The 15,071-nt window shown below is 35.1% G+C and overlaps 1 protein-coding gene across 1 annotated transcript in view; it reads right to left on the minus strand.

The window, feature by feature from the left end:
* LOC135135279 (GTP-binding protein REM 1) overlaps positions 1-14,093 on the minus strand; it is a 245,018-nt gene extending 230,925 nt beyond the window's left edge. The window contains exon 1 of the mRNA XM_064064306.1: positions 13,643-14,093. Within this exon, the coding sequence (XP_063920376.1) occupies positions 13,643-14,093 (451 nt within the window). The remainder of the gene's footprint in view (positions 1-13,642) is intronic.
* Positions 14,094-15,071: the final 978 nt, after the last annotated feature.

Below are 15,071 nucleotides of genomic sequence, written 5' to 3' on the forward strand. Positions count from 1 at the left end.
CAGCAATACGTTGCTTGGTTTGATTTCGCCTGCTGATAACAATATCTCGCCGAGTAATTTCTGTACCGACAGTTACAGCTGCTACTTCAGGGGCTATTGGCGCATTGAAGCGTCTTTCATGCTCATTCGATGGGGTTTTGTCTGCTCTGATAATGAGTTTAAAGTCATCCACTCTTACATTCTCCAATGCGGATTTGAAATCTCGGACCAAACAGTTGTGCTCGTGGAATAATGCTCGTAATTCAGCAATAATCTTTCGATCTGTTGCTATACTAAATGCGCATCGTCGATCAATCTCCTTCTCCACATTGTCCATGAAATAAATTTGCAAAAATTGCGGATCTTCTTTGGATACTGGAAGGAGTGAACCAATCTGATGATACACTTGTCCTTGCACTTTAAATGTGGGCATAAAATTATTATATCTCACAGTATTCGTCGCTCCAAACGATGTCATCTGAAAGCATGAGTTGTATTTCCGAATATGCTGTAGAAAGTGTTTGGACTCCCGAGTAACTCCAGCAACGTAAGTGAGCAGTGGTTCTGGTGGTTCAGTCAGTGGTGGCAAATTGATTTTGCCATTGGAGCAACACATGCCAGGCGCTTCTTTTTGAAACTTCAAAGCGCGACAGTGTAGACACAATTTAGTCATCGGACCAATGACAACATCGCGATGCATTTTGTAGTCATAGTCTTTATCGTAATTGAACGCTGCTTTCTTGAGATCGATTCTTGTTCTTGATCGAGTCTGCCGTGAGCGTTTTGCTTCACATCGTGTGTCTCGCTCTTCTGGTGTTGCAGAAGCTCTTGACGCAGACGCTCTTGCTCGAAGATCTTCAACACGTACGTCATGCTGTTGTGATGTTTCGGCAGGTCTTGACGTAGAAGCTCGCACTCGCAAGTTTTCAACTCGTGCATCTCGCTCTTTAGATGTTTCGGTAGCTCTTGACGTAGACGCTCGCACCCGCAGGTTTTCAATTCGTGAGTCTCGCTCTTCGGGTGTTTCGGCAATTCTTGAAGTAGAGGCCCTGATCCGGTCAGTTTCCAGTCGCGCGTTTCGTATTTCAAAGGTTTCACCAGCTCTACTGGCTGCCACTTGCTGCGCATGTCTGGTTGATCTTCCAATGTTTGATTTTTTGGGTGGCATTTTCAATAATCTCCAGTCATTAGACAGATGACTCGTCTACCAACGAAGACAATGTTGTCATTGATGCCGCTGATTCTCTAATTTCATAATGCTTTGACAGGTGCAGAATCAGCCAACGCGATCCATGTTTCAGCAGCTCTACTGGCTGCCAGTTGCTGCGATGTCTGGTTGATCTTCCAATGTTTGATTTTTTGGGTGGCATTTTTAATAATCTCTCGTAGTAAAATATTCTCCATGGTCAAATACCAACGTATATCAATTTTCATGAGGATCGGTTGATTGGTACAGAAGTTGATGTGTTGCAGCGCCATCTAGTGGCGACTTACAGCAAAATGGATAGGGCGAAAATATTCTCCGTAGTCAAATGCCAACGTGTACCAATTTTTATGAGAATCGGTTGAACGGTGTAGAAGTTGAAGTGCTGTAGCGCCATCTAGTGGCTAGTTACAGCAAAGCGGATACCACAAAAACCTTCTCCATGAAAAACCGCTTACATGTGCCAAATTTCATGGTGATCGGTCAAACGATTTCGGAGTCTATCGATCACAGATATATATATATATACCAACATCCATTTTTATATATATAGATAATCAAAGCTTCACACTGCGAGTCTGTTCTGTACTGCAAGTTGTCAAGTTCGAATATCGTATGAAATTGTAGGTTAGATATTTTGATTGACTCAGTTTGAGGTTAGCCGTTTCTATGTTTAGCCGGGAGTTATTCCGTTCTGCGTTTGCGCAGTTTAACAATTCTTACAGAGTTCACTCTGTCCACTGTGAACGTAGATAAGCATAAGCCAGACACAAACCAAAAACGTAAATTATGTTATGCGCTCGTTCTTATGTCTTATGTCCATTGTGAATGGGCAGTAAGGTCGGTTATATTTTGGCGTACGCACCTCACCCCACCACCCACGAAACGGAGGGCGATTTCTCCCAGAACCATTCTTATTCGACTCGAAAGTAAGGAACGCAATGGCGGTACAGGGGCGACGCTCAGACAACTGGACGAAGTACGGAACACAACGGTGGTACGGGCGCGACGTCGTTATGCTCACAATATTTTTGTACATATTATCAATGTAAGTGTTAAACAAAAATAATCTTCTACTTAATTTCATGGTTTTTCGAAGAACGGTGCGACGTCACAAGATACGTATAAATAAGTTGGCCAAAAATATATGCTTTTAGGAAGCCTACTTGAAGTTACTGCTTTTTCGTCTTTCACCCTCCAAGACTATGTAAATCAAGATATTCATCACCACCGTCCGAAAAGTCATTCCGATTCAGCCAGCTTTCAAACAAAAACCACCACATTGAAATTGGTTCGTCCTTTGCGAGCTACTAGTTATGACCTCCTTTTGCATCGGGGGTTAACAAACTGATAAATTATAATTACCTTATCATTTATATGTTTTACCTTTTAATTGAAGTGGGAGAAAACCGCCATTTCCCGAAGAAGGGCCCCGGCGGACGCTGAATTATAACTTCTAAAATCACTGGCGTCACACATGTAGGTATGAGAGAAACGTGCCCTCCGTTTTTTATTATATATCTCTAAAGAATTTCTAACTTAGAAGGGTAGAGAAATCAGTGCAAACAGCAGTTTCGATCTGTAATGTACTGGACTTTTTTATTTGATACACATAAAATAAGTACAAGTACGGACGTTTTTTTGACTCTAATTTACATTCTATTTTCTTTCTGTCAGTGGTTTTCTAGTATTCCAAGTTATTTACTATAGGTACTAAAAAATTTGTATGAAGGGTTAATTTGCTGTTGAAAATATTCTGTAATCGTAATTTTCTAAAAATTATTATTAGTTTTTTTTATAAAATTAAAGAAAATAATATTATTAAAAAAAAACTCTATTTAAATTTAATTTTATATGTTATACAGGGTGAGTATTATAATAACGGGGCCCTGACCAAATTTCAATGCAACATTTTATTTTTCTAAAATGTACAAACATAGTTACCTAGTAGTTAATTTTGACTTTCGCAATAATTCTATTTGTCAATCTTGAGCTCCGATAAGTTTTTAATCTTCGTGATAAGATGAGGGTTAAATACACGAACGATGAAAAAACTGATATGATCTTGATTTTTGGAGAAAGCGGAAACAATGCCGTTGCAGCAGCAAATCTCTACGAAAGAAGATATCCCAATAGGCAACATCCATCGGACCAAATCTTTAGCTTAGATGTTTAGAGAAAACGTTAAGACAAAATGGGCCGAAAGAAATAAGAAATAGCGGACTTACCGCTACTGGTGTGGAAAATGAAATTCGTGTAATTGAAGCCGTAGACAATGACTCGCATGTGAGCCAAAGATTTATAGCATGACAGGTAGGAATATCTCAATCTTCCGCTTGAAAAATTTTGTGAGTGAATAAATTCCACCCTTACCATATGACATTAGTACAAGATCTAATAGAAGAAGACTTTCCCAGAACAATACAATTTTGCAATTTTATGCAACATCAACTAGAGTTGGACAACAATTTTTTAATCAAAGTTTTGTTCAGCGATGAAGCAAGATTTGGCAACAACGGGGTTGTTAATCGGCACAACTGTCACTATTACTCCCAAAATAACCCGCAGTGGATCAGAACAGCTCATTTTCAAAATGTTTATTTCATAAATGTGTGGGCTGGTATTACTGGAGATTACGTAATTGGCCCATACTTCTTCGAAGGCAACTTAACAGGACACAGGTATCGACAATTTTTGGAAAATGATTTTCCGGGGTTATTAGAAAATGATCCTCTCAACCTACGACAAGAGCTGTGGTTTCAGCAGGACGGGGCACCACTTCATTATCACAGAGTCGTTAGGGACTACCTTGATGAGACGTTTGCAAATAAGTGGATTAGCAGAGGCAATGTGAATGCATGACCCCCTCGTAGTCCCAACTTAATACTTTGAGATTTCTTTCTCTGGGAGGTTGTAAAAGAACAAGTTTACCAAAGTTCTATCCGTAATTGTGAAGATTTAAAAACCAGAATTAGAAATGCATGTGCTGCAACAACTCTTTAAACACTTGTTAGCGTCCGGTTGCCTTGCTTAAATCGCATCGAAGTGTGTGTTGCGCACGAAGGAAGGCATTTTGAACAGTACTTACGCTAGTTAAATTTATTTAATTGTTCAATTTATTTATTATCATTTTTTAATGAATATGTTGGTGTTTTTTTTTAATATTTCATTTGTGAAATTTTGATTGACGTCTTTCAGAAACAGTGACAACTAGTAAGGAGACTACCAACGTTGATCCTAAAAATGTATGTGTTGATTTTGGAATCTAGCAATAACTGATAGATGTATGTTGTGTTGCATTGAAAATTGGTCAAGGTCCCGTTATTATAATACTCACCCTTAACAAACACTAACAAAATTATCACTGAAGCTTTTTTGTATTCGAGTACGTCGGCCGACTCTCCACTTTTACGATTTCTCGACCATTCATGACCCCTTGAGTACGAAGACATAGGCATCCCGTTTCCGTCTGTCCGTCTGTCCATCTGTCCGTCTTATATTATAGAGATAATTTCCGAAAGTACTGGGCCAATTGTTGTCAAATTTTGCAGTTACATTTGGAATATCATGTAGATGGTAAGACAACTAACCAAAATTTGTCTAGTCATCCCCACCAATAATGTAATGACGTCACTTCAAAATGGTACATAGTAAAAGGGTTTTAAATTGTATAAAATAACCTAGTCCTACAGAGTAGTTTCTGACTCCGTGCTGAGTTTTTACGAGTACCAGGAGCGTGCAGATTTTTGGAAATATAATCAAAATTATAAAACAGTATTTTGCGATTTAATTTTGAATGTGCAAAACCGAATACTTTGAAATTCTGCAGATGTTTTAAAGTTACAATAAGCATAATAACTTGTTGATCAAAATATATTTGCTTATTTCCTCCAAAAAATTGCCGAAAAATCCCATCTTAGATGTTCAAAATACAGGGTTAGTCACGAGAAAATTATTTCTGAAAATTATTTTTACGCAACCCAAAATACTAATACCCCGTATCACTTGATACTATCTGAATTTAAAACGAAATGCTTAATCCATGATTCCTTTGACTTTGGCAGTGTCCGTTTGACGTTAGTTAATTTTTACATTCTTCTTCATCGTGTACTTCGCTCTGCAACCCCATTGAATCGACGTACTTCTCTCAATCTGCGCACTTCTGAAGCCGTAAGTACTCTAGCAATATTTTTCCCCGCTAATGAACATGTGTTAGTTCGCCATTTCTGCGTCAACTAGAGCTTCTTCGAAGTACAAATCTGTAGCCTCTGAGCCTCTTCGAGCACCTATTTACAAAAACGCCGTAGCATCCCCCCAACATGCCAACATTTTCAACAGTTGTTGCAGTAGTTAAATTATTTAATTACTCTTTCAAATTTACGTTGTATCCTTTGAATAAAATATCGTAAAAGTAATTTTTAGAAATAATTCTCTCATAACTAACTCTAAAATCAAGAGGTACTCGAAGCAAGCCCTAACAAATTTATTAGCGGCGCCAGCGTAGTCTATCTCCGAGTGGTTACGGTACGACCATAGACACTAGCGTAACCTCCTTTCCGGAATTGTCAAAATGACACTGCCAAAAGTGCCAAAGTCAAAGCAATCATGGATTAAGCATTTCATTTTAAATTTAGTTAGTATCAAGTGGTACACGTTATTAGTATTTTGGGTTGTGTAAAAATAATTTTCAGAAATAATTTCCTCGTGACTAACCCTGTATATCATAACTCTATGCTTGTGATTTCTCACTCCATTAATATTTTTTTAGATTTGCTTATACGGGCTGTGGCAAAAAAATTTATGACTGAGTCAACTTATTTTATTGATTAAATCAAGAATTGCAAAACTGAATACTTTGAAATCTTGCAGACGTTTTGAAGTTAATGTAAACATAGTATTTTCGAAGCAAAATGTATCTGTTTATCAACCCCAAAAAATTGGTGACTTGGTCTCCAAATTTTGCCGAATAAATGCTATCTAAAATAAAAAAAATATATCAGTCTATACTTGTAATTTATCAAAGCATTTATATTTTTACTTTCCGAGCGTAAGCTAAGGAAGCATAGTGATGGATTCCATTGGACGAATCGCCACTTTTATATTTTCTCGACATTTCATGACCCCTATAGTAAGAAAAAAGTACTCTCCTGTTTCGATCTGTCTGTCTGTCTGACTGTTTGGTGTCTGTATACATCTTTTCACGGAATCCCCGAAACTGCTGGACCGATTGTTGTCAAATTTTATGTGTATATTAGAAATATCATGTTGATGGTTAAATGCTAACACCACCAACAATTTGATGACGTCATCTCAATGAACCGTATTTTAAATTGATTTGAATGTTATAGAAAAATATATTCCTGTACTTGTAGTGTACGGATCCGCTTTCAGTTTTTACTTTTCGAGCGTAAGCAAAGAAGTATCGTAATCGAGTCCGTCGGCCGACTCTGTAGTTTTAGATTTTCTCGACTTTTCATGACCTCTAGAAGACGAAGAAATAGGTCTCCTGTTTCCGTCTGTCTGTCCGGCTGTCCGTCTGTCTGCCGTCCCGGATTAAGCAAATAATCTCCGAAAGTATTGGACCAATTGTTGTGAAATTTTGTATTTATATTAGAAATATCATGTAGATGATAAAACGCTAACCAAAATTTGCCTAATCATCCCGACCAGTAATGTGATGACGTCATTTCAAAATTGTACATAGTAAATGAGTTTTAAATTGTGTAAAATAACATTGTTCTACAAATGTATGCTTTGAAATCTTACAGTTATCATAAGCATGATAAATTTTTATTCAAAATATATTTACTTGTCCCCTCCAAAAAATTGATGACGTCACCTCAAAATTTGCCGAATAAATCCCATCTTAAATGTGCAAAGTATGATGAGACAATACTTGTGATTTATCATTCCATTCATATTTTTTAGATTTACATATACATGGTGACTCAAAAAAATTAATGAATGTTATATTTTATTTATTTAATCAGGAATTATTTAGAGAGTTTTTGCATTACGTACGACAAAGTCCGTTAACGCTAACCTTAGGTCTTCGAAGACGGACGTATTAAATAGCGGGATTTACAACTGAGAGTTTTTGCAAAACGTCACAACTGTACGACGTACAGGGACAACAACAAATCCTAAAGTAGGCTCATTCCACACAGCTTTGTCGTATGTCAGACAGTTTTCATTGCATAAGCAATAGAAAATACCTACAATAGTGCATGTTTGAAAAGTTTGCAGTTTTGCTCCAAAATCATTGAAGAATTTTCCTGACAATTCTTATTCAAAAAAGTTAATAATGATCCTAAGAATGGCTAAAAAAACTTTTAACCCATCGCAGATTGAATACAACTGATTTTCTTATTGCAACGGAACTAGACGGACGTTTAAATAGGGTACGATAACTCTAAAATACGCTGTTGCTAAGCAACCCAGACGTTAGCGTATACGTCTTTTGAAAAAACGCTATGCAAAATCTCTCTACAAAACCGAATGCTTTGAAATCTTACAGTTATCATAAGCATGGTAAATTTTTAATCAAAATACTCATCCCCCCCTAAAAAATTGAAGACGTCACCCCAAAGCTTTCCTGAATATGTCCTGTCTAAAATATACAAAAATGATGAGTCTGTACTTGTGATTTATCATTTTATTTACATTTTTTAGATTTGCTTAACAGGACGCTCAAAAAATTACTGAATGGGTGAATACATTTTATTGATTAAATCAGGAATAGTTCACTCCATTGTCCCGAAAATTTAGAGATACAACACTGTTATTATTACTATTATATTGCACCAACCCTATTTGATAGACACAAAATGTTGTAAAGTAAAAACTCGTTTGAAACATAGGCGTAGCACGCTTATTTACATTTACTTTAACAATACAGACGTGCATTTGTTTTGTTGCGCTGACTAGGTTCCGTGAATGTGGTATAGACAAGTTATAATCAACCAATTGTGAATTACACCATCAAAAATTAAAATAAAATCCAATGTTTTATATAATAAGCGGAAGTGGAAGCAATAAAAGTCTGGGCGACCATCGGTATTGTCTTAAATTAAGAATGCTTATACATAAAAGACTTTGAGTCGCCTCTGCTAATACATACGGTATACGTGAGTAAACTGTTATGTTATTTTATTGATTATAATTCAATATTCAAGACGACCCGATTCATTTTCCCGAAAATTTGGGAATACAGTACTTTTATTTTTAGTATTACACCACATCTGTCCAAACTGATATACGTGTCCTTGCAAAAATGTTGATGACGTCATCGCATTTTTTTTTAAATTGCCCCTCTACAAAAATTTAATGAGAAAAAACCATAATAGGCGTGCAGTCGTCATGTTTCCGACAGCGAGGGAAGTACTGTCTAAACTTTAGACCAATTTTTTTGCCATACGTTCCAATTTTCGCAGAAATATTCGCAAATTATAATATTGTTATAATACCAACACAGAGTAGGAGTGTTCGTGGCTTAGTGGCTCAGTGGCTTTTTCAGGGAACGGGAGGCATGTGGTCGTGGGTTAGGTGCCGAACTTGGCCCTTTCCTTTTTTTTCCTTGCACTGGTAATGCGGTGTGACTACTTTTCTTTTGTGCTATAACTAGTATTATCCATGTTCATAACGTCATCATAAATTTTTTATTGGTCAAATTAATTACGAGTAGCCAAATTTCTCACAAATGTGAGAATACACACATTTTAGTCTTCTGTTTTGAGAAGACATACTCGTTCAAATTAAACTAATTTCTACGTGACATTCTTTCGATGTATAAACATAAAGAAACATTTGAACTTCAGATTGCTATTACCCACTGCTGAAGGACATTTTGTTCCGTTAATTATGAGATTTAAATATATTTTACACACTCCGTACGGCGCAGGGGCTACGGGTGTTATTTATGCTGCTGTTTTTTCCTTTACAGAGGTTGTCACTAAACGTCAATCGTAAAATCAAATTTTATCATTTTTTGAAAGAGATTGATTTGTCATATTATACTTATAGCGTTCGACCAATTTTTTATTGATCAAATTAAGAACGTCATATTCTAGAAAATCTGAGAATACCCAAGTCTTTATTTAATTAAGATCAAATAAGAATAATAATCATTTTAAAAATATTTAGTTTCATTGTGGTTATATTAATCATTTTAGCCCTGTGTTTTGAGGAGACAACTCATTCAAATCAAACAAATTTCAACACGGCACACGGGGTTCGAGGTGTAATTTACATACAAAGGTTATCAAAAAACAAAAATTTTGTATAATTTTTCAAAGAAGCGGGATTTGTAAGACTGTACTTCAAGGGCGAGGAAAGTTTTGTCGAAGTAACCTTGGACCAATTTTTTAGATTTGCTTATACAGTCAATTTATTTTATTAAATACATCAAGAATTGCAAAACTGAATACTATGAAATCTTGTACGTTTTAAAATTATTGTAAGCATCGTACATTGTTAATCAAAATATATCTGTTTAACCCCCAAAAAATTGATGACGTCATCTCAAAATTTTGCCGAATAAATTCTTACCAACATGTGCAAAATATGTTTTTACTTGTGGTTTATCATTGCGTTCCTTTGCAATTCTTGATTTAATCAATAAAATAAATTGACTCAATCATTAATTTTTTTTAGACACCCTGTATAAACAAATCAAAGAGATGTTAATACACTAATAAATCACAAGTATAGACTCATCATATGTATTTTAGACATTTCAGAAAAGATTTTTTCCGTCGAATTTTGAGCTGACGTCATCAATTTTTTGGAGGGGATAAGCAAATATATTTTGATTAAACATTTATTATGCTTGTCGTAACTTTAAAATATCTGCAAAATTTGAAAGTATTTGGTTTTGCAGATTCATAATTAAACTGCAAAACATTGTTTTATATTTTTAATTTTTTTTTCCAAAAATATGGGCGGGTAATATGCATACAAAATTTCGGAAATTATCTGTCTAATATTGACATCGACGGCAGATAGTTAGACGACAGACAGATGTAAATGGGATACCACTTTTTTTCGTACTATGTGTCGTAAAACGTCGAGAAAACATAAAAGTTGCAAGTCGGTCGATGGACTCAATTACCATACTTCCGCTCGGGAAGTAAAAATTGGTAGAAGGTTACTCCGACAGAACTTCCCTCGCCCCCGAAATTCAGTAAAAAATAGCCATTCGTCCGATGTACTTGATTACTAAGACTTCTTTACCTTACGCTCTGGAAGTTAAATTAAGATTTTTCGAAGAACAATAACATTTGATTTTGCGAATTTAATTTTTTTATGATAATCTTCATACAGTTAAATTAGAGATATGTATGTAATGTTAAAGTAAAAGTAAAGACGTGAGCTAGGCGTTTGTTTCCCAGTACAAATTTTTGTGATGTCATCAACATTTTTGCAAGGACACATATTTCAATTTGGATAGATGCAGTGTAATACAAATAATAACAGTACTGTATTCACAAATTTTCGGGAAAATGAAGTGAGTCGTTCTTTATTTAATCAATATAATAAATTGCCTAATTCATTCTTTTGTCACCCTGTATAACGAATTCTAAAAACTATGGGTGCATTTATAAACAATAAGTGTAGAGTCACAATACTTTGCATATTTCACAGATATTGGACAAAATTTTGAGATGACATCCTCAATTTTTTAGGAGGGGATAAAGAAATAATTTTTAAAGATTATCATTATATATATATATATATATATTAATTCAGTAGCTAGATGCTTATAAATAATTCCATACAACTTAACGTTATACAAAGAAAAAAGTTTTGTTGTCAGGCTGCTAAATTCGTGTACACACACATAAATTGTTAATTAAAACTTGAACACGTTTGCAAAATTTGAGAGCATTCGCAATTTCAAACTAAAATAAATGTGAAATGTTGTTATACAGTTTTGACTTTTTCCAAAAATATGAATGTCTAGGGTAAACAATCACAACAGATTCATCAACCATATGTGTAGGAGTACGTTATTAAAATAAAATAATATTTACTATGCACAATTTTTAGGTAACATCATCACGTTATTGGAGGGGATGATTAAACACATTTTGGTTGATGTTTTACCATACACATATAATACGTATATAATTTGAGAACAATCGGTTCAGTAGTTTCAGATGTTATCTGTGTAATAAAAACGATGGATGATAGACATACAGACATGAACGGGATACCTATTTTTTCGTACTCTTAATCTCATTAAACGTCGAGAAAACATGAAAATAGCCATTCGCCAGATGGACCCTATTTTACAATACTTATCTTATACTCGGGAAGTTAAAATAGTTTAAAACACGTCGACTTGAGGAGTTTACCTTCAAATGAGTCTCTTGAACCGTTACGTATATCAAACTGCATTAAATTAAATTGATCCAGGAAACCTTCGCGTGAAAAGTTTAAAAATTTCGCACGAAAAACAAACACTTGGATATATTATAAAGCAATATCTGGTTGACCGAGCTTCAATCGGCTTGTTTAGTAGTATTAGATCAGATTAGGACAGATAAATATGCGTATAGTATGCATTTTGAAGTACACGCGCTAATTAAAAATACACATTAAAAAAGAAATTCCATAAGCAGTCTTTGTTTTAAACACTGATGAGTGACATGTAGAGTTTAAAGAATATAAAACTGGAATTATTATTTGACATTTATTACAATCTCATTTGTTACCCAAGTTCGCTCTGTATCGTTCTTTTTTTTTCCTAGTTCTCTCTCTTAATCTAGAAAAAGGTCACAACCACATTCTTACTGCCAGAAGAGTTTCGCCTCTGGTGTGGTTAACATACTGAGTTACCGTGCTCTTTTGCGTTATTCCTAATTTCTCAATCTCAACCCTGCTCCCGAAGATCCCACTTACGAAAGCGTGCGAAACGTTGAGCCCAAAAACTCAAATAACACGGTCCCATCCCGAAAAACGATCACATATTGACTCCGACCGTGGAACCTCTGAAATAAATGCTTGACAACATAACCTCAATTCAACGCACTTTCGTGTGCCTTTTATCCGCTCACTGTTTAGTTTTCCGTAATTTTTCTCACCTCAGAAGGTGAATTTTAACGTCCTCTATACAGTGGAGTATGTTTCGGTACGTACAATTGAAGATAAAAAGGTATGTCAAACGTACTGTCAGACTGTCACCCAAACTTCTCTTATAAAATAATCTCGTGTTCGTGTAGTGTCAGCTGATATTGCCTAGCAACAAATATAATTCACTGCCTGAAAATTGCTGAAAATGCATGAAGCTGTAATTTTCAGAAGTTAAAACTATGATCAATCGATTTTTTGACCCAAAAAACCCCTAACCTGTAAATTTCATCGAAATCGTTAGAACCGTTTTCGAGAAACCCATTATATATATATACAAGCTTTGCTCGTTTACGTAGTATAAGATTAGCAAAAGCGAGTTTAGTTCAAATCCTCTCTTGCAAAAAGGGTTCATTACAAATTAATTTTTCATTAATTTATTTATCGATATTTTGAATAACTGAATGGTGTCATTCATCTCAGCATCACCATTTAGGAGTTGATCATTTTAGTTAGAATTAACTACAGGAAGAAAAACAAAATAAAGTGAAACAAAAAAAAACTTAAAACAGGACTATATTTTTTAATTAATTGTTACGTATACCACCAACATAGAAAATGGAAAAACGTACATTTTGATATGCCACATTATGTTAAAGTTCACAAACAGAAAAGCGCTTGGCGTAAAAAGCCTTACGTGCAGAATGAATTGATTTCAGTTGAATTAGAGGTGTTATTAGTATATCTGTATGTTCTTATTCGATATTATTATTATTAATTGACTAGATATATACTGGGGAATGTACCCCAAGCGTCTCTTGACTTTCACTAATTTTTATGACGATTTAACTGCGCACCCTTGTTTAGATGGACCGTAATAAAAATTTTGTTTTAATATAATAATTGCTAAGACAAGTGTGTATAGAAAATTCTAAGTACGTCATTAGGTACCTACCTTTTGTTTCTTTTGTTCTCGGAATTTACAGTCAGTGCGCATGTTAAATTCAAGTACGGTCCTGTATTTAGAAGACTCGTCATAAAAATTAATGTAAGTCAACAGACACTTGGGACACACTCCACACTATGTTTCTGGTCAAATAATACATATGGTCTTCTAGTATCTGGTACACTGAACTGAACTGACACTATAATCGTAAGTATTAAATCACCATAATTCTATTAATATATGTATGCCGCGGTGAATGCTTTCCAAAAAATTTTAAACAACTAACATGGAAACTCGTTGGTTAAAAAATCTAGTGATAAACTCATATACCTATTTATTTTTAAATTCATCGTTGACACAACAGTTTAATGAAAACATATACAGTTTTTGTTTAAACAAATGATATAGTTATTATAATTTTACTTGCAAAAAAAAAATCTTACCTTTAGAAGTGAAACTGAAAGATCTTAAACGATAAGAATCTTCGTTTTCTTCGTCATGTTTTTCACTCGATGGGCGAGAATCTGGAACATCAAGAAATGCGGTGGATTTTCTGTGATAAACTGAAGTTCCTCTTTTTGATGATGACGTTTTTCTTTTGATATTAGGGGAAACGTGTGGCGTATTTTCGGATGGCTCTGTTAATTTTGGTTCACTATTGCAATGATCTTTATTATCTAGTGGATTAGAAGCTGCAACGGCAGTCTTCTTCTTAAATGAACGATTGCTGTTTAAACGGGCGCTTTGTGAACGATTAGCTGGCTTTCGTCGACGATTTTGTGGAGTGCCACCATTAGTGATATTTCCCAGTGAAGGGAAGGCCTCCAAGCTGGTGGCGCAGATAGAGGCAGATCGCGTTTTCGTGCGCGGCACGTGCGATTGTTCGTCCGCCATGGCACTGACTGACGCTTTTAGAAACCCAGTTCAAGCATCGGCAGAGTTCGCGACGTCGTGAAGCATGGGGGTTATTTTAGGAACGACATTCACCTCCCAAGTAGAGGTTTATTGGGAATAACACGCATGGAAACTGGAAAATCAAACAATGATAGAACGCAATATTGGTTACGTCGAAGCGGATGTTAAATTAATGTAAACACATTTACAGTAATAGCGAATACTTTTTTTTTTGTATGATATATAATTAATATTTAATATTTCATACTAAAACAGTATGTAATTAGATTACATTGGTGAAATATTTATCAAAATTATTTGGCATTACAAAAATTTACCTATCTTCTTACATCTTTCCACACACAATCAATTTTCCACGATTAAATAACTTTTCCGTATGAACTACAGTCAAATCCATGGCCTATCTTTCTTCGCTTAAGTGTGAAGTTTGTGTATGTTTCTCAGCTGTATCAGTTGAAAATACATAGCTGTGCTAAAAATATAGAAGTTATGTCTTTTTTTATGTTGTGTGTCGACATAAATTTCTTTCTTTCTACGTAGACGTTTTGCAATAAAATACATATTGATATTGTGTTTAGCATAAGTAAAGATTTTTTTACTTCGCGAGCGTAAGCTAAGGAAGTATAGTAATCGACTCTTTCATTTCATATTTTCGCGACGTGTCATGACCTGTAGAGTACGAAAAAAGTGATCTCACGTTTCCATCTGTCTGTGTGTCTGGCGTCTGAATCCATTTTTAGTAGACACGTAATCTCCGGAACTACTGGACCGATTGTTGTCAAATTTTGTAGGTATGTATATTAAGAATATCATGTAGATGATGGTTAAACGTTAAGTAAAATTTGGCTAATCATTCCCACTAATGGGATGACGTCATCTCCAAAATTTATAACACATAGTGAGTTTTTTTAAATGTTATAAAATAAGATATATCTTCACTTGTGGTGCATGAATCCG

The sequence above is a fragment of the Zophobas morio genome, unplaced genomic scaffold (genome assembly GCF_036711695.1).
Source record: "Zophobas morio isolate AGI-343-1 ecotype UQ-CSIRO unplaced genomic scaffold, CSIRO_AGI_Zmor_V1 ptg000024l, whole genome shotgun sequence".
Taxonomy (NCBI): Eukaryota; Metazoa; Arthropoda; class Insecta; order Coleoptera; family Tenebrionidae; genus Zophobas; species Zophobas morio.